The sequence below is a fragment of the Entelurus aequoreus genome, linkage group LG07 (genome assembly GCF_033978785.1).
Source record: "Entelurus aequoreus isolate RoL-2023_Sb linkage group LG07, RoL_Eaeq_v1.1, whole genome shotgun sequence".
Taxonomy (NCBI): Eukaryota; Metazoa; Chordata; class Actinopteri; order Syngnathiformes; family Syngnathidae; genus Entelurus; species Entelurus aequoreus.
Window position 1 is genome coordinate 79,387,602 of NC_084737.1, and position 20,186 is coordinate 79,407,787.

Here is a 20,186-nt window from a genome sequence, read left to right on the forward strand (position 1 = left end):
TGTTCACACATCTGAAAACAGTTTAGCTCGTTACAGAAGCTACAAAACTGACCTTCCTTTGAGCAGATTGAGTTTCTGGAGCATCACATTTGTGGGGTCAATTAAACGCTGAAAATGGCCAGAAAAAGACAACTTTCATCTGAAACTCGACAGTCTATTCTTGTTCTTAGAAATGAAGGCTATTCCACAAAATTGTTTGGGTGACCCCAAACTTTTGAACGGTAGTGTATATATATTTTTTATTTTTTTATTTCTTGTGCGGCCCGGTACCAATCGGCCCGGTGGTTGGGTACCACTGGCCTAAAGGACATTTTACTGTTTTACCTGCTCAGAGCCAAAAAGCTATTGTGAGCTAAATTACCAGTAATTAGAAAATGATTTATGGTTTCTTAAAATTCAACAGTCGACGCCCATGTTAAATAACCGCCTAGAAAATGCAGAAGCGAGCAGCTTCCTCTTGCGTCACGTTTATTGTTGTAGCTTGCGAGGTATTTATGACTGTAATGATTAACAGAGACTTCACGATGCCGTGATGAACATATTCATACGCCTGTTTGTTTGGATTTAGACACTTTTTATTTTTACCAAGCAAAGTTAATTATTATATTTGCAGGGTCAAACTGTCACTAACGGAAAGCCTTTATTTCCTCCACAGGCGATGTTTTAAGTAACTTTCCTCCCTGTCATACAAGTGTAAAAAGAAGATACCTCATAAAAACAATACATTGTGCTATTTTGATGACACAGACGCTTTGCCAACAAAAGTAAAAGCATTCTGTTCGTCTTGTTTTGTTATTTTAGTAAGCTTGTGGTCACCATGGCCTTATTGTGCTGAGCAGCAAGGACAGAGGCCACTTAATAATGGATCTCACTCCCTTGTCTTAAATAAAAACATTTAAAGGCCTACTGAAAGCCACTACTACCGACCACGCAGTCTGATAGTTTATATATCAATGATAAAATCTTAACATTGCAACACATGCCAATACGGCCGGGTTAGATTAGTAAAGTGCAATTTTAAATTTCCCGCTAAATATCCTGCTGAAAACGTCTCGGTATGATGACGTCTGCGCGTGACGTCACGGATTGTAGCGGACATTTTGGGACAGCATTGTGGCCAGCTATTAAGTCGTCTGTTTTCATCGCAAAATTCCACAGTATTCTGGACATCTGTGTTGGTGAATCTTTTGCAATTTGTTGAGGGCTGGTTCACACCAACGGCACTTGCCGCGCTTTAAAGCGGCGAGCAAAGCGCCGTCATTTTTGTCAATTTTTCCACGAATATCCCGATCTCCGAAGTAATGTTATGCTTTGATACGCTCTGATACGAATTCTTTCCCGCTTTGTTACCGTTCCTCACGATTTGATGCCGCTTTGATCCCGCTTTGATACGCTTTAAATCACGTTTTGATACGTTTTATTACGCTTTATTGAACATTATTATGCTTTGATGCGATTATTATTTTGTGAATTTGATGAATAAATTGCGTGCGCACACATAATATAATAAAAAAGAGAAATATGACAAAAAAATAAGAAAAAAATGAGAGAAAAAAGGAAATAAGAAAATAAGAAAAAAATGTGAGAAACTCAGTATACTAAGTTTTCCCCACATTTTTTTTAGATTTGTCTATTTATTTGATTTCTCTTTTTGTTTTATTATATACAAGATAAAACACATAATGTAATAAAAAAGAGAAATATGATAAATAAGTAAAAAAAAAAGTGAAAAACTCAGTATACTGTTTTCCACACATTTTTTATATTCATTTATTTTTTCAATTTCTCTTTTTTTTCCGTTATATTATGTTTTATATCTTCATTTCTTTTATTTCTTTGTCATCTTAATAAATATATATCTTTCATTTCTTATGCTAGTTGACAATAATAAAAGGCATTTCTTTTAAACGTAACATATTCTCTTTATTATTAAGGAAGACGTTATCAACATGTACAGCAAGCAACAAACTTGACCAAACAAAAAAGCACAAATAGTATCACTGTTCACCAATCAGGTTACATAATGTGGGCTTCATATGACAAAGGGTACATTATGTTGTATGAGATGATACAAGAGAGTGGATCAACATTGTCCACAAAGTAGAAAGTTGAGAACCATTTTTGTTTACATTTTCATACAGAAAATTTATACAGTAATGTCAAACTGTAACATCAAACAGCAAACTCTAACAGAAGTACAGAAACAATGATCATCGTATAAAAAAGGCAATGATGCAAGAGAGAATGGATTTGTAATCCTGTGTTGGTTTTACATAAAGTTTCAATGTCACTAGTCAATATCACAGTCACTTCCTATTTGTAGTTGTAGACTGGGGTCCGCGCTTTGAACCAAGATCTGTTAAGTTTCCTACGCTTTGAGTCAAGCTTTGCTGAGCTTTGTCACGCTTTGATACGCTCTCGGCGCTTTATTCCATTCTTGACAGAGCGCCGAATTTTTTTAAACCGTTTAAAAAATGTTGGCGATCTTGCCGCATGTCCCGCTTCACTACAAGCTTTCCCACGATCCATTACGACCCTCACGCTTTAATCCCGCTTTGTTACGCTTTAACGCCGCTTTGCATGCCACTTTAAAGCGCCGTTGGTGTGAACCTAGCATTAATGAACAATGGAGGCAGCAAAGAAGAAAGCTGTAGGTGGGAAGCGGTGTATTGCCACCGGATGTAGTAAGACAAACACAGCCGGTGTTTCATTGTTTACATTCCCGAAAGACGACAGTCAAGCTTTACTATGGAACAGAGAGGTCAAGCGAACACGGTTGGATTGGACCACACACGCAAAGTACAGTGTATTATGAAGCGAACATTTTGAAAAATCGTGTTTCGAAGAGGGTCCCTTGCGAAGGGTAGAGATGGGCATCGCCACCACCCGTCGACTGATGCTGAAGAAAGGTGCCAGGCCAACTATTTTCAACAGACCACGGCCAGGCCATCAGTGGCAGTGTCACTGTCAGTGCTCCCAGTGCCAGTGCTTCCACAAGTTCAGACCACTCCACAAGTGGACTGACCGTGCACATGAGGTCTGCATTTGCCAAAAGGGAAAGGAAGAGGGTAAGGATCTTGATTTCCAGTTTCCATTGTCATACTCACACACATAGTCATAGACTACTCTATGAACAATGAAATAAATTAACAATAAAATAGTCTACATATAATTATTGCTTCAAGTTCTAGTCAAGTTCTTCTGCAGTATAAAGTATTGTACATTTACTGACATTACTGTCAACAGTGTCAATACTGGCAATAGATTACAATAGACAATAATATAAAGTATTGTACATTTGTACATTTACAGACAATAGATCAGATCATGGCCAGTACGACTACGGCATCAGTGGCGGATGCGGTGGATGAACCAATGGCAATGGCACTAGATTTGCCTGATGAGGAGGGCGATCAAGATCAGGTTCGATTTGTTTTCCAAATCAATGTTCAAGTGGATTACAGTTCAAGCCCAATACAGAAAAGTATTCATAATTTATGTAAATGAGGTATCCATATTACATGTTGCTGTTTCTCCATTTCCAGGGAAATACAAGAGAACAAGGATGCCAGACGGACTGGTACCGATTGGGACAGCACCAACCAATGACTAGTAGCAAGAGAACCCACACAGGGAAAATACATCATAGATGAAAGGGTATGTCTATTTCGGTGATGAACATGATTCTGCACATCACAGTACACATTGCACAGCTGCCTGTGCAGAGTAGACAGATAAATTAGGTCAGTGGTTCTCAACCTTTTTTCAGTGATGTACCCCCTGTGAACATTTTTTTAATTCAAGTACACCCTATTTAGAGCAAAGCATTTTTGGTTGGAAAAAAAGAGATAAAGAAGTAAAATACAGCACTATGTCATCAGTTTCTGATTTATTAAATTGTATAACAGTGCAAAATATTGCTCATTTGTAGTGGTCTTTCTTGAACTATTTGGAAAAAAAGATATAAAAATAACTAAAAACTTGTTGAAAAATAAACAAGTGATTCAATTATGAATAAAGATTTCTACACAGAAGTAATCATCAACTTAAAGTGCCCTCTTTGGGGTTTGTAATAGAGATCCATCTGGATTCATGAACTTAATTCTAAACATTTCTTCACAAAAAAAGAAATCTTTAAAGGCCTACTGAAATGAAATGTTTTTATTTAAACGGGAATAGCAGATCCATTCTATGTGTCATACTTGATCATTTCGCGATATTGCCATATTTTTGCTGAAAGGATTTAGTAGAGAACATCGACGATAAAGTTTGCAACTTTTGGTCGCTGATAAAAAAAGCCTTGCCTGTACCGGAAGTAGCGTGACGTCACAGGTTGAAAGGCTCCTCACATTTCCCCATTGTTTACACCAGCAGCGAGAGCGATTCGGACCGAGAAAGCGACGATTACCCCATTAATTTGAGCCAGGATGAAAGATTTGTGTATGAGGAACGTGAGAGTGAAGGACTAGAGTGCAGTGCAGGACGCATCTTTTTTCGCTCTGACCGTAACTTAGGTACAAGCTGGCTCATTGGATTTCACACTCTCTCCTTTTTCTGTTGTGGATCACGGATTTGTATTTCAAACCACCTCGGATACTATATCCTCTTGAATATGAGAGTCGAGAACGCGAAATGGACATTCACAGTGACTTTTATCTCCACAACAATACGTCGGCGAAGCACTTTAGCTACGGAGCTAACGTGATAGCATCGGGCTTAACTGCAGATAGAAACAAAAGAAATAAACCCCTGACTGGAAGGATAGACAGAAAATCAACAATACTATTAAACCATGGACATGTAACTACATGGTTAATGCTTTCCAGCCTGGCGAAGCTTAACAATGCTGTTGCTAACGATGCCATTGAAGCTAACTTAGCAACGGGACCTCACAGAGCTATGCTAAAAACATTAGCGCTCCACCTACGCCAGCCAGCCCTCATCTGCTCATCAACACCCGTGCTCACCTGCGTTCTAGTGATCGACGGAGCGACGAAGGACTTCACCCGATCATAGGTGCGGTCGGCGGCTAGCGTCGGATAGCGCGTCTGCTATCCAAGTCAAAGTCCTCCTGGTTGTGTTGCTGCAGCCAGCCGCTAATACACCGATCCCACCTAAAGCTTTCTTCTTTGCAGTCTTCATTGTTCATTAAACAAATTGCAAAATATTCACCAACACAGATGTCCAGAATACCGTGGAATTTTGCGATGAAAACAGAGCTTTTTGTATTGGATACAATGTGTCCGAATACTTCCGTTTCAACGATTGACGTCACGCGCATACGTCATCATACATAGACGTTTTCAACCGGAAGTTTAGCTGGAAATTTAAAATGGCACTTTATAAGTTAACCCGGCCGTATTGGCATGTGTTGCAATGTTAAGATTTCATCATTGATATATAAACTATCAGACTGCGTGGTCGCTAGTAGTGGCTTTTAGTAGGCCTTTAAGATCAATATTTATGGAACATGTCCACAAAAAATCTAGCTGTCAACACGGAATATTGCATGGTTGCATTGTACTGAATGGAATAGCCTACTTGATTTGATGTTCAGTTTATGAACTTACATTCATATTTTGTTGAAGTATTATTCAATAAATATAGTTATAAAGGATTTTTGAATTGTTGCTATTTTTAGAATATTTAAAAAAAATCTCGTACCCCTTGGCATACCTTCAAGTACCCCCAGGGGTACGCATACCCCCATTTGAGAACCACTGAATTAGGTGATTCAAAGACTATAATTAGTATGTGATCGTAGTTTAATTTTAACAGATTATATAAAACAACTTGTGTTTTATTTTATTGCTAGGACACCAGGTGACCCCAGAGATCCTCGAGAGGATTAGAGCTCGGCCAGCCAGGGTTAGTGAAGTCCCATCGTCAAGTGTAGCAGCTCCACCTGACAGCCCCGAGATGCAGCCCAACATCGCAACTCCAGGTGCGTCTGGAATGCAAGCCAAGCTACGACCACCTCCTGCATTGTTTGATGAAGGACCAGCATCAAGTCCCGCTGCGCCTTCTGTTAGTGGTTCTTCCGATGACAGCTATGTGCCGAGTGGGTCATCGACATCGGATCCGTGTCAATCTGACGGGTCGCCAGATTCCCAAGATGCGGGAAGAAGGCTGCCACAAGGAACCGAAGTACATCATCTTTGAGTCGTGCCTCCAGAGTCTTGTCAAGTGGTGTCACTGTCCAGCCTGTGGCAGCCAGGACATAAGCCCTTCTTGGGATTCGAACGGTACACCGCTGACCATGACTATACAATGTGCATCATGTGACCAGAAGAGTAGGTGGAGCAGCCAGCCAAACATCGGCCCTTATGCCGCGGTTTAGGCATCTTGGTGAGAAAGATTGCAAACAATTCTGCCATGGTGTTAAAATTAAAAACAAAACCGCTTCATTATTGCAGGAGATCAAGCTTTAATAGCTGAATATAAACAGTTTAATACACAAACATTTGTATTCAAATTTACAAACAATTTATAAATTTACACACACATTGTAGGGACGCATGACTGAATAAAGTGTCTTTTATCTTATACAGTTTGCACCGAAAATGTATGTCTTCTCATACATCGGAATGCTGTGCAGGTATGTTTGCACACTAATCTAAGTGTCACTAGTGTGTGCCATACTTTAGTACTTTTGCATATACAAACCCCGTTTCCATATGAGTTGGGAAATTGTGTTAAGATGTAAATATAAACGGAATACAATGATTTGCAAATCCTTTTCAACCCATATTCAGTTGAATATGCTACAAAGACAACATATTTGATGTTCAAACTCATAAACTTTTTTTTTTTTTGCAAATAATAATTAACTTAGAATTTCATGGCTGCAATACGTGCCAAAGTAGTGGGCATGTTCACCACTGTGTTACATGGCCTTTCCTTTTAACAACACTCAGTAAACGTTTGGGAACTGAGGAGACACATTTTTGAAGCTTCTCAGGTGGAATTCTTTCCCGTTCTTGCTTGATGTACAGCTTAAGTTGTTCAACAGTCCGGGGGTCTCCGTTGTGCTATTTTAGGTGCCACACATTTTCAATGGGAGACAGGTCTGGACTACAGGCAGGCCAGTCTAGTACCCGCACTCTTTTACTATGAAGCCACGTTGATGTAACACGTGGCTTGGCATTGTCTTGCTGAAATAAGCAGGGGCGTCCGTGGTAACGTTGGATGGCAACATATGTTGCTCCAAAACCTGTATGTACCTTTCAGCATTAATGGCGCCTTCACAGATGTGTAAGTTACCCATGTCTTGGGCACTAATACACCCCCATACCATCACAGATGCTGGCTTTTCAACTTTACGCCTATTACAATCCGGATGGTTCTTTTCTTCTTTGGTCCGGAGGACACAACGTCCACAGTTTCCAAGAACAATTTGAAATGTGGACTCGTCAGACCACAGAACACTTTTCCACTTTGTATCAGTCCATCTTAGATGAGCTCAGGCCCAGCGAAGCCGACGGCGTTTCTGGGTGTTGTTGATAAACGGTTTTCGCCTTGCATAGGAGAGTTTTAACTTGCACTTACAGATGTAGCGACCAACTGTAGTTCCTGAGCCCATGTGGTGATATCCTTTACACACTGATGTCGCTTGTTGATGCAGTACAGCCTGAGGGATCGAAGGTCACGGGGTTAGCTGCTTACGTGCAGTGATTTCTCCAGATTCTCTGAACCCTTTGATGATATTACGGACCGTAGATGGTGAAATCCCTAAATTCCTTGCAATAGCTGGTGAGAAAGGTTTTTCTTAAACTGTTCAACAATTTGCTCACGCATTTGTTGACAAAGTGGTGACCCTCGCCCCATCCTTGTTTGTGAACGACTGAGCATTTCATGGAATCTACTTTTATACCCAATCATGGCACCCACCTGTTCCCAATTTGCCTGTTCACGTGTGGGATGTTCCAAATAAGTGTTTGATGAGCATTCCTCAACTTTATCAGTATTTATTGCCACCTTTCCCAACTTCTTTGTCACGTGTTGCTGGCATCAAATTCTAAAGTTAATGATTATTTGCAACAAAATAAATGCTTATCAGTTTGAACATCAAATATGTTGTCTTTGTAGCATATTCAACTGAATATGGGTTGAAAATTATTTGCAAATCATTGTATTCCGTTTATATTTACATCTAACACCATTTCCCAACTCATATGGAAACGGGGTTTGTAATTATATGACATCATTAAACACACACGTTCAAATGTATCTGTTCTCCCTGCTGAGTAAAGTACACAATGTCTAATTATTATAGTATTCTGTTACCACACATAGGAACCTGCTTGCTGGGCTGCACTGGAATGAAAACTCCAGCCGCCCTATAGCCACCACACAAGCGGGTGCTGAGCGCTACGCAGTACGCTACCCGAAGTATAAAGCAGGGGGCCATGTGGTCAAGAAAATTGCGACAGAGCCAGAGGACACAAAACATGTAAACACTCGACACTTTGTATCATGATAATAATACTGTCAGGTTTCACTCTCCATGAGTATATTATGTTGTGAGCAGGAACATGCACAATTGTATTTTGCAGGCTACGTAGATGACTTGATCAGGGAGGTTGTTGCTGGCTGCTGACAGACCCCTGACGAGAGAACACCAGTCAGCGTCACCGTGGATGTGCCTCCCTTCCTCTGCGATGAACTGGAGAAGCCAGACAAGGAGGAAGCCATCGCTAAGCATTAATAACTACAGTGTCCATGTGGATTCTGTTGCAGTCACTGCACGTCTTGGAACCCAGTGTAGTCCATCGATGGAAATGTTGTTCTAATCTTATGTACTACACAAGCTGGTAGTGCCACCCTTATCTCCTTTCCCAGATATCCCCAGCAGAAGCGGACAAACTGTCGATATGCTGTGTATCGTCTCCGCCTGCAAGTACAAAATAGTTGATAGCAAATTATGGCACCTGTTATTATCCAGACATGGATACACAGTGACTCACTGTTCTCTGAGATGCAAAAGACATTGTCATGCATTCTATTCATTTGTCATTTACTGATGCAGTAAATTGTAAATATGCTTGACATCTACGGTCCATGTACACTACCGTTCAAAAGTTTGGGGTAACCCAAACAATTTTGTGGAATAGCCTTCATTTCTAAGAACAAGAATAGACTGTCGAGTTTCAGATGAAAGTTCTCTTTTTCTGGCCATTTTGAGCGTTTAATTGGCCCCACAAATGTGATGCTCCAGAAACTCAATCTGCTCAAAGGAAGGTCAGTTTTGTAGCTTCTGTAACGAGCTAAACTGTTTTCAGATGTGTGAACATGATTGCACAAGGGTTTTCTAATCATCAATTAGCCTTCTGAGCCAATGAGCAAACACATTGTACCATTAGAACACTGGAGTGATAGTTGCTGGAAATGGGCCTCTATACACCTGTGTAGATATTGCACCAAAAACCAGACATTTGCAGCTAGAATAGTCATTTACCACATTAGCAATGTATAGAGTGTATTTCTTTAAAGTTAAGACTAGTTTAAAGTTATCTTCATTGAAAAGTACAGTGCTTTTCCTTCAAAAATAAGGACATTTCAATGTGACCCCAAACTTTTGAACGGTAGTGTATGTAATACTTCTATGATATATAATGTTATGTACATTGTAGCACAGTACATTTCACAGAATAAGATAAGAAAGTGCTCATTCTGACTTATCTTCCAAAGGTTGATAGAATAAAGAATTATTTAAACTTATTAGTGCCTCACTCATTTTGCTGTTGCTGCAGCACGCCATATTGCTGTTTGTAGGCGTAATACGCTGTCTGCAGCACCCATTAATCCAGACACACAGGTGTTCTATGATGCACGTCTCCACCCTCCATTGTTCTGGCCACTGCCTCTAGCTCATGACAGCAGGCACACTCAGCCACTGTCTCCATGTTCACACAGTCGTGACATGTACACCTGGAAATAGAAATATTCATAATATTTGTAAATCAATTCATATTATTGACACCTGCAATCTGCATACATGTGCAATAATTAATATTATCATTGTCTTGTTGTGGATCTTATTAATCTACATGCATATTTTTAGTATTGCCGGTATATGGAGCTGTGGCCCATAGAAATAATGGGTAATTAATTAGGTTTGACATTGTGTCAATGATAGATACTTAGTCTATAGATGGGCCTGGGGTGTAAGTTGTAACACTAACAGTAACAGTTAAAGCTAAAACTAGTCTATAAATAAATAACATTTTACCATTCTGTATTCAGAAGGCGATCTATGTCGTGTGCTACTCCAGCATCAATATCAGCAGCGTCCTCCTGACCGTCACCGTCAGCGTCGGGTTCAAAGCGGTATGGCTCTATCCCTCTCACAGCATCTTCCCTATCTGAATCGCTTCCACTGCCCTCTAGTCCTTCACTTTTACTTTCCTCATCCACGAATCTTTCATCCTCGCTCAAATTAATGGGGAAATCGTCGCTTTCTCGGTCCGAATCGCTCTCGCTGCTGGTGGCCATGATTGTAAACAATGTGCAGATGTGAGGAGCTCCACAACCTGTGACGTCACGCTACTTCCGGCACAGGCGAGGCTTTTTTATCAGCGACCAAAAGTTGCGAACTTTATCGTCGATGTTCTCTACTAAAACCTTTCAGCAAAAATATGGCAATATCACAAAATGATCAAGTATGACACATAGAATGGATCTGCTATCCCAGTGTTTCCCACACATTCATTTATTTGTGGCGGCACGCCACGAAAGAATTACGTCCGCCACAAATAGAAAAAAATAAAAATATATTTAAAAAATATATATATATTTTTTTTTCTTCTCAGGCAAATCATATAGTTGATGTAGATGCCCATATAGGCTGTTCAGATTTACTTTACAAAAGAGAAGTGTAGGATACTTCTCTTGTTGCCTTATTTGTATTTGACCACTACTGTTTTCTGTTTATTTGTTACTGACTGTGGCAGGACACCTCTGCCTCTGTTTCACTTTATGTTGCTGGTAAATAATATGGTTGTAGTAGTAGGCTAAAGTGAAATTATTTAGTATGCACTAATTAAAGGAGCAGAGCTTTGAGAGATATTTTAGCTTTTATATTTTATAAGATATATTTTTTGTAAGAACCACAATTAATAAATATATTTTAGTGAATAACTTATTGTTCAAATCTGTATATAAATATGTACATAAAGTGTTGTAATTATATTGTAAAATGGATGGATGGATGGATGGATGGACGTTTAAAACAAAACTGTTATTATTAATTAGTAAGTATAAATTATTTTACCCTTTTTAGAGAAAATCATATCATTGTAGTAAATTATGCAAATTACTCGATGTCATGGTGACCACGCCCATAGCCACGCCCCCACCGCCACAGGTATCTTGGCAGTTTATGGGAAACACTGTATCCCCGTTTAAATAAGAAAATCTCATTTCAGTAGGCCTTTAAAAATGTGTATTAGCGCACCTTTGGTCAATTTGTTGTGAATATCTCATCAACTGTTTGCTTTTTGTCCGCTATGTTTCAGGATGTGGGGCGGATGAAGATTGAACTTTTTGCTGACGTTGTCCCAAAACGGCAGAGAATTTCCGGTTTGTCACATTATTGTTTCTTAATTCTATTCTATTCTATTTAACAATCTGTTTATTTCCGTTTCATACAAAAAAGTCCTTATGTTTATGTATAATGGAGTGTGCTTTGGTCCCACATGTTTCCCACACAAGCAGACGGTCTTATTCCTGCATTTGTTGTCTTTTTTAGCAATGACTTTCTTCAGCTGTCTGATTGGCTAAAATGGGGTTACACCACCACATTAGGGTTACGCGATGTAGACCAAATTTGAGAGTTTTTAATTCTATCGTGATATTGTGATAATGCATGTTGATGACACATTCTAGCTGTGTCCCACATCCTTGCGAGTGAGCAAGCGGCTAATGTCCCTCCACAGGGCAGCTTCTAATCCAGGGGTCCATAAACTTTTTGACTCGGGGGCAACATTCCCCCTAAGGTTTTATTGCGCACTGCTCATGCGCTTTTCTGCACACAGCAAATAAAGTCATGTCCGTTAACACTGTTCAAATATTGTCGAGACGCTTTAAGTAGAGGAATTCCATTAATCACTTTATTGAACAAAACTGTTGTCATCTGTAACCTCACCAAAAACATTAGGGAAAAACTTCTAACAAAACAGATAATTTTTTGCCGTACAACCAACTCTGTCATCTGTCATATCAACAGCAGCCGCTCGCTCTTTCTCACCTGCACCAACGCACACGCTCATGGCACTTAGCCACTGATGTGTTTATGGCCACACAAAAAGTCGGACAACTCCAACACCACACATAAAGTGTAAATTCCAGGTCGTTACACTATGACTCCCTAGATGTGTGCTTATTCTACTATCATTTATTAAGAATGTTAATTTATGGATATTAATCAAGAAATGCTCATAAAAAATATATATTTTACAGACAGAAAGTTATAGGGATGTACACTTTATCCCATGCTTACATCTCATTGTGCAACATGTGAATGTTTTAAAGGGAACTAAATGTGATCTCTGAAAGAGGTAAAATTATTTGCGAAGCAGGACCCCGACCCGGTCAAATAAATACTAGTACATAGCTCATGAAGAACTAAATGTTGTTGTTATTTAATTGTAAGTAGGCCAAATCACCTATATTAGAAAATAATCTTCTAGATATGACTGATTATATCAATAAGACATTTAAATTGTTATGTCAGGTCTGAGACTACGTTTACACTGCAGGCCAAAGTGTTGACCGGGAGGAAGTCGCTGCTACTACTACAAAATAAAATAAAAGTCGCTTAAATAGTAATGTCAAGTCTGAGACTACGTTTACACTGCAGGCCAAAGTGTTGACCGGAAGGAAGTCGCTGCTACTACAAAATAAAATGAAAGTCAATTAAATAGTAATATCAGGTCTGAGACTACGTTTACACTGCAGGCCAAAGTGTTGACCGGGAGGAAGTCACTACTACTACAAAATAAAATAAAAGTCGCTTAAATAGTAATATCAGGTCTGAGACTAAGTTTACACTGCAGGCCAAAGTGTTGACCGGAAGGAAGTCGCTGCTACTACAAAATAAAATAAAAGTCGCTTAAATAGTAATGTCAGGTCTGAGACTAAGTTTACACTGCAGGCCAAAGTGTTGACCGGAAGGAAGTCGCTACTACTACAAAATATAATAAAAGTCGCTTAAATTGTAATGTCAGGTCTGAGACTACGTTCACACTGCAGGCCAAAGTGTTGACCGGGAGGAAGTCGCTACTACTACAAAATATAATAAAAGTCGCTTAAATTGTAATGTCAGGTCTGAGACTACGTTCACACTGCAGGCCAAAGTGTTGACCGGGAGGAAGTCGCTACTACTACAAAATAAAATACAAGTCGCAACACCTTTTTACGAGAAAGTAAATAAAAGTAATATAATGTATGAATGGATGTATATAGTGTATTATATTTGGGAGGGTTGTAATCTTTTATTGGCTGTTAAGTAGAGGAGACACGGACATCAGGGTGGATCTAAGTTAGCTTTATTTTTCAACTGACATGTTAGTAAATGCGCCACAGTGTCAAATCCGGTCTTTCAACAATCGCTACTTCTTTGGAATCAAAATATATATTCACATATTACATATAGCCTAAGCTAGAGAGAGCTCTTAAATGTAAACCAGGGTGGGCGGATCAATACAAATATTAACAGTAATGATACCAAGCATAGTATCAGTATATATGGTCAATACTACAGTGTCTAGATTTATGTTTTTTTATGATCAAAAATATTTTTGTCTTTTTTGTTATTGTTTACAAACTCAGGAAACACAAACCAATGTCAGTTTTTGCTTTGAAGTTATTTTGCACCATTGACTTCATTATAAATGTTGTCTGCAACAAAAATGAATAAGGACATATAATAATAACATTGATTGATATTGTCGGACCACCATCCTGTGGTTGTAAAGTATTCAAACAACAGAAGAATAAATGCTAAGTACATTTCAACAAAAGTGTAGACAGAATCATGTTACAACAGATCAGTAAATTAGTTAAGTTAAGTTAAAGTTAAAGTACCAATGATTGTCACACACACGCTAGGTGTGGTGAATTTGTCCTCTGCATTTGACCCATCTTGTTCACCCCCTGGGAGGTGAGGGGAGCAGTGGGCAGCAGCGGTGCCGCGCCCGGGAATCATTTTTGGTGATTTAACCCCCAATTCCAACCCTTGATGCTGAGTGCCAAGCAGAGCAAGTAGATAATAGTTTTGAGAAAGTAATAGAACTTGAAATAACACTGCCACTGTGCAGGCCAAAAGTTTGGACACACCTTCTCATTAAATGTGTTTTCTTTATTTTCATGACTATAATTACAATTGTACATTGTCACTGGAGACATCAAAACTATCAATGAACACGTGGAGTTATGTACTTAACAAAAAAAAGGTGAAATAACTGAAAACATGTTTTATATTCTAGTTTCTTCAAAATAGCCACCCTTTGCTCTGATTACTGTTTTGCACACTCTTGGCATTCTCTCGATGAGCTTCAAGAGGTAGTCCCCTGAAATGGTTTTCACTTCACAGGTGTGCCTTACCAGGGTTGATTGAGTGGAATTTCTCACTCTATCAATCGGGTTGGGACCATCAGTTGTGTTGCAAATGAGAAGGTGTGTCCAAACGTTTGGCCTGTATTGTATGTCAGCAGCCAAATTAGGAAACCGGTTATGCGACTTTCGAGGTTTTACCTCACTTTAATTAATTGTGGCAGCTTGCCATGCCTTTTTAACATGGAAACATTTTTAAAGTAATGTAATGTAATGTAGCACCCAGAACAAGTCAAAGTCGGATGCTCTTTTTATCTTTTATTACTAAAGGGTACCAACCGACCCATATCCAACACGTATTCCCTCCTGTGCAAACACTTCCGTCCTTGTGGTTCCAACACTTCCTCATTTCCGTCCAACACAATGTGTTCCCGGCCATAGGAACGATGAACATCAATCATACGCAAACATAAACTTTAACACCAGCAGGTCGTGGCAGTATGAATGCATATACTGTATATAGCCTGTTATTTGCGCTCGATTGACTATTGATGCTCTGAAAATTCAGCCACCGAAAAAAACACTTTGTTTACAGAAACAGCACGGCCGAAACGGGATTTTGTGATGACGTAAGCCGGGGTCGGCAACCCGCGGCTCTAGAGCCACATTTTTCGAAAATGTATGAAAATGGAAAAAGATAAGGGTAATAAAATACATTTTTTGCTTTAATATGGTTTAGGGCTGCAACAACTAATCAATTAAAATCGATTATAAAAATAGTTGGTGATTAATTTAGTCGTCGATTCGTTGGATCCATGCTATGCGCATGCGCAGAGGCAATTTTTTAAATTTTTTTATTTTTTTTATTTTTTATAAACCTTTATTTATAAACTGCAACATGTACAAACAGCTGAGAAACAATAATCAAAATAAGTATGGTGCCAGTATGCTGTTTTTTTTCAATAAAATACTGGAAAGGATAGAAATGTAGTTTGTCTCTTTTATCCGATTATTAATCGATTAATCGAAGTAATAATCGACAGATTAATCGATTATCAAATTAATCGTTAGTTGCAGCCCTAATATGGTTTCTGTTGGAGGACAAACAGGACACCAACATTCCTAGTTTTTAGAAATCCCACTGTTTATATGCTTCACTGATGAGAGTATTTGGCAAGCGCTGTTTTGTCCTGCTAATTTCGGCGGTCCTTGAACTCACCGTAGTTTGTTTACATGTACAAGTTTCTCCGACGCTGCCGCAGAAGGACGTGCTTCATGCCACTCCTTCTTTGTCTCATTTTGTCCACCAAACGTTTTGTGCTGTGCGTGAATGCACAAACGCGAGCTTTGTTGATGTTGTTGACTTTTGTGGTGTGCTAATCAGGCATATTTGGTCGTGTAGAATAAATATTACATTTCTGTCAACAAAGATTTGCGTCAGCCTCCGACACACAGTCATTTTGATAGTAGGCTATTATAGCTACCGTTTTTTTCAAAGTTTGGCCGGGGGTGCGACTTATACTCAGGAGCGACTTATGTGTGAAATTCTTAACACATTAGCGTAAAATATCAAATAATATTATTTAGCTCATTCACGTAAGAGACTAGACGTATAAGATTTCATGGGATTGAGCGATTAGGAGTGACAGATTGTTTGGTAAACGTATAGCATGTTCTATATGTTATAGTTATTTGAATGACTCTTACCATAATATGTTACGTTAACATACCAGGCACGTTCTCAGTTGGTTATTTATGCCTCATATAACGTACACTTATTCAGCCTGTTGTTCACTATTCTTTATTTATTTTAAGTTGCCTTTCAAATGTCTATTCTTGGTGTTGGGTTTTATCAAATACATTTCCCCAAAAAATGCGACTTATACTCCAGTGCGACTTATATGTTTTTTTCCTTCTTTATTATGCATTTTCGGCCGGTGCGATTTATACTGCGGAGCGATTTATAGTCCGAAAAACACGGTAATACATTAAAATCGTGTGTGTGTTGCCTTCATTATAACACTTATATAAGCTTTTAATTATTTTGCGGCTCCAGACATATTTTATTTGTATTTTTGGTCTAATATGGCTCTTTTAACATTTTGGGTCGCCGACCACTGACGTAAGCAATGCCCTCAGGGTTGTCTGGAGCCGAGGCAGCATGTCCGCGATGTGGACATACTTTAATATATCACATACAGTTAGGTCCATAAATATTTGGACATTGACACAATTTTCAGTATTCCAGCTCTGTACAACACCACAATGGATTTGAAATGAAACAATCAAGATGTGCTTTAAGTGCAGACTTTGAGCTTTAATTTGAGGGTATTTACATCCAAATCAGGTGAACGGTGTAGGAATTACAACACATTTTATATGTGCCTTCCACTTTTTAAGGGACCAAAAGTAATTGGACAAACTAACATAATCATAAATCAAATTGTCACTTTTTAATACTTTGTTGTAAATCCTTTGCAGTCAATGACAGCCTGAAGTGTGGAACTCATAGACATCACCAGACGCTGGGTTTGGTCCCTGGTGATGCTCTGTCGGGCCTCTGCTGCAGCTGTCTTCATTTCCTGCTTGTTTTTTGGGCATTTTCCCTTTAGTTTTATCTTCAGCAAGTGAAATTCATGCTCAATGGGATTCAGGTCAGGTGATTGACTTGGCCATTGCAGAACATTCCACTTCTTTGCCTAAAAAAACTCTTTGGTTGCTTTCGCAGTATGCTTGGGGTCATTGTCCATCTGCATTGTGAAGCACCGTCCAATGAGTTTTGAAGCATTTGGCTGAATACGAGCAAATAATATTGCCCCAAACATTTCAGAATTCATTCTGTTGCTTTTGTCAGCTGTCACATCGTCAATAAATATAAGAGATCCAGTTCCACTGGCAGCCATGCATGCCACTACCACCACCATGCTTCACTGATGAGCTGGTATGCTTTGGATCTTGAGCAGTTCCTTCCCTTCTCCATACTCTTCTCTTTCCGTCATTCTGCAACAAGTTGATCTTTGTCTCACCTGTCTATAAGATGTTGTTCCAGAACTGTACAGGCTCTTTTACATGTTTCTTGGCAAACTCTAATCTGGCCTTCCTGTTTTTGAGGCTCACCAATGGTTTACACCTTGTGATGAAACCTCTGTATTTTCTCTGGTGAAGTCTCCTCTTAATTGTTGACTGGGACACAGATACACTTACCTCCTGGAGACTTTTCTTCATCTGGCCAACTGTTGTGAAGGGCTTTTTCTTGACAAGGGAAAGGTTTTGTTTGTCATCCACCACACTTGTTTTCCGTGGTCTTCAATGTATTTTGGTGTTGCTGAGCTCAGCAGTGCGTTCTCTCTTTTTAAGAATGTACCAAACAGTTTGTTTGGCCACACCTCATGTTTTTGCTATCTCTCTGATGGCTTTGTTTTGATTTTTCAGCCTAATGATGGCTTGCTTCACTGATAGTGACAGCTCTTTGGACTTCATATTGAGCGATGACCTCCCCACATTCCAAATGAATATACCACACATGAAATGAACTGTAGGCCTATTATCTGCTCTTTGTAAATGAAATAAATGAAGAAAAACAAGGGAATAACACACACTTGGCCATGGAACAGCTGAGTAGCCAATTGTCCAATTACTTTTGGTCCCTTAAAAAGTGGAAGGCACATATCAAATGTGTTGTAATTCCTACACCGTTCACCTGATTTGGATGTAAATACCCTCAAATTAAAGCTCAAAGTCTACACTTAAAGCACATCTTGATTGTTTCATTTCAAATCCATTGTGGTGTTGTACAGAGCTGGAATACTGAAAATTGTGTCAATGTCCAAATATTTACGGACCTAACTGTATATATATCAGCGGGCAGCGATCTACAAAATGTGCAAATATTAAGAGGACGGTGGCGGCTTTTAAGGAGAGAAAGGCTCTCAGCAGCGGGAAGCATGTGTGACGTCAGTGAGGCTGTTTGTACTGTACATGGAGCGACAGAAGTACAGTCTGCAATAACACCAGAAAAAGATGCTAGATTAGTTGCCAGTTGTTTTTTGTAATAAAGAAAAAGTCACTAAAAGGATTGGAGAAGGAAGAAACTTGTACATTGTACAATAACTACCAACAATGGAAAATATAGCAAAACTATGCGCAGAAAAAGGGTGTTAATACTAATGAATATCACGGATTTGTTTTTAAATGTATGTAAAAATTGTTTTCATTAATAGCATATTATGCAAATTACATGATGCCGTGATGTTGACCACGCCCATAACCACGCCCCCACAGACACGGCAGCAATCTGGGGGAAACTCACGTATATTCTTAATCATGATATGTATCGTTATTGCAGGAGGGTCCAATGTTACTTGCGATATAGATTTTAGGCCATATTGCTGATCCCTACACCACATCTTTTTTTGGAAAAGACATGACAGCCTATAAATGTGTTTTCATGTGGAACGTGATAGTTTTTTCAAATTCCATATTAGCTTGCATGTGAATGGATGAGTTTACTTACAGTTACACTCTTCTTTTTCAGGCAGTTCTGCACTGGAGAGTTTCGGTAAGGCAAAAACTTTTTTTTACAATTTAAAGGGGCCCTATTATGCAAAACCAACTTTTCTGACGAGTTGGCGCCTGTTTCTGTATATTTGGGATCCCAAAAAGTCCCGTAAATGTGAAATCAAACCATATATCTATCAAACCATATTTTCTTCTTCCAAACGAGCCTTCGGAATTTGAGACTTCAGTGACGTATTATGCTTTAGTTATGTCAGCGGATATCTCCATATATGGTCGAGGCTTACCCAAAGAGCTTTGTGCGAGTCTGCCGTTTTGTTTCAGTTGTAGTCAGTAAGGTTCTCCGCTGTTGCCATTTCTAAGAAAAAGTAGCGTATAGTTCTGTCAGTAGACTCCACATGGAAGCGCTAAAAACTGCAATATGGCTGTAAGGGTGGAGATGCAGTCGAAGGGAGCTTGGCCTGAGGAGAGCTACCGCTCGTAAATAAGACCGCCCACTAAACGGCACATTCTGAAGAGAAGGTCAGAAAGCATCTTAGAGATGGTCTGTAAGACATAATCTATGCACAATTTGGACCAAAGTACCACCATTACATGTTATGTGGACCACAAGGAAGTGTTTTAAATCAAAACGTGACCCCATTCAACACACGATAAATGTGTCATATTCTATACTGGCTACCCTAACTTTAGGGTGGATACAATCGTTAAAGATGGATTATTTTTTTTGTAATACAAAAATTACTCTTCCTGGTAACTAATAATGGATGAGGTTATTTAATGTCATTGTCTTAGTAAGACAATGAAACACAGTTTAGCAGCACTGGGTATAGCAGCATCATCGTTAAAGGCCTACTGAAATGAAATGTTCTTATTTAAACAGGGATAGCAGGTCCATTCTATGTGTCATACTTGATCATTTCGCGATATTGCCATATTTTTGCTGAAAGGATTTAGTAGAGAACATCGACGATAAAGTTCGCAAATTTTGGTCGCTGATAAAAAAGCCTTGCCTGTACCGGAAGTAGCGTGACGTCACAGGTTGTGGAGCTCCTCACATCTGCACATTGTTTACAATCATGGCCACCAGCAGCGAGAGCGATTCGGACCGAGAAAGC

General features: G+C 39.2%; 1 protein-coding gene and 2 long non-coding RNA genes across 4 annotated transcripts in view; 2 read left to right on the forward strand and 1 right to left on the reverse strand.

Moving 5' to 3' along the window:
- Window positions 1-20,186, forward strand: part of ppih (peptidylprolyl isomerase H (cyclophilin H)) — a 58,201-nt gene that overhangs the window by 21,799 nt on the left and 16,216 nt on the right. Inside the window, 3 exon segments of the mRNA XM_062054587.1 lie at window positions 11,517-11,553; window positions 11,556-11,580; window positions 19,088-19,111. Of these exon segments, the coding sequence (XP_061910571.1) occupies window positions 11,517-11,553; window positions 11,556-11,580; window positions 19,088-19,111 (86 nt within the window).
- LOC133654299 (uncharacterized) lies at window positions 1,766-9,646 on the forward strand. 2 transcript variants are annotated; one of them, XR_009826871.1, is made up of 6 exons: window positions 1,766-3,068; window positions 3,313-3,423; window positions 3,546-3,657; window positions 5,816-6,598; window positions 8,296-8,452; window positions 8,556-9,646. It is a non-coding gene; the product is annotated as an uncharacterized LOC133654299 (long non-coding RNA). The 2 variants fall into 2 exon arrangements; XR_009826872.1 differs by having other exon boundaries at window positions 5,816-6,348.
- LOC133654300 (uncharacterized) lies at window positions 8,730-10,367 on the reverse strand. The gene is made up of 3 exons (XR_009826873.1): window positions 10,232-10,367; window positions 9,733-9,930; window positions 8,730-8,893 (listed from the first exon to the last, which is right to left on the reverse strand). It is a non-coding gene; the product is annotated as an uncharacterized LOC133654300 (long non-coding RNA).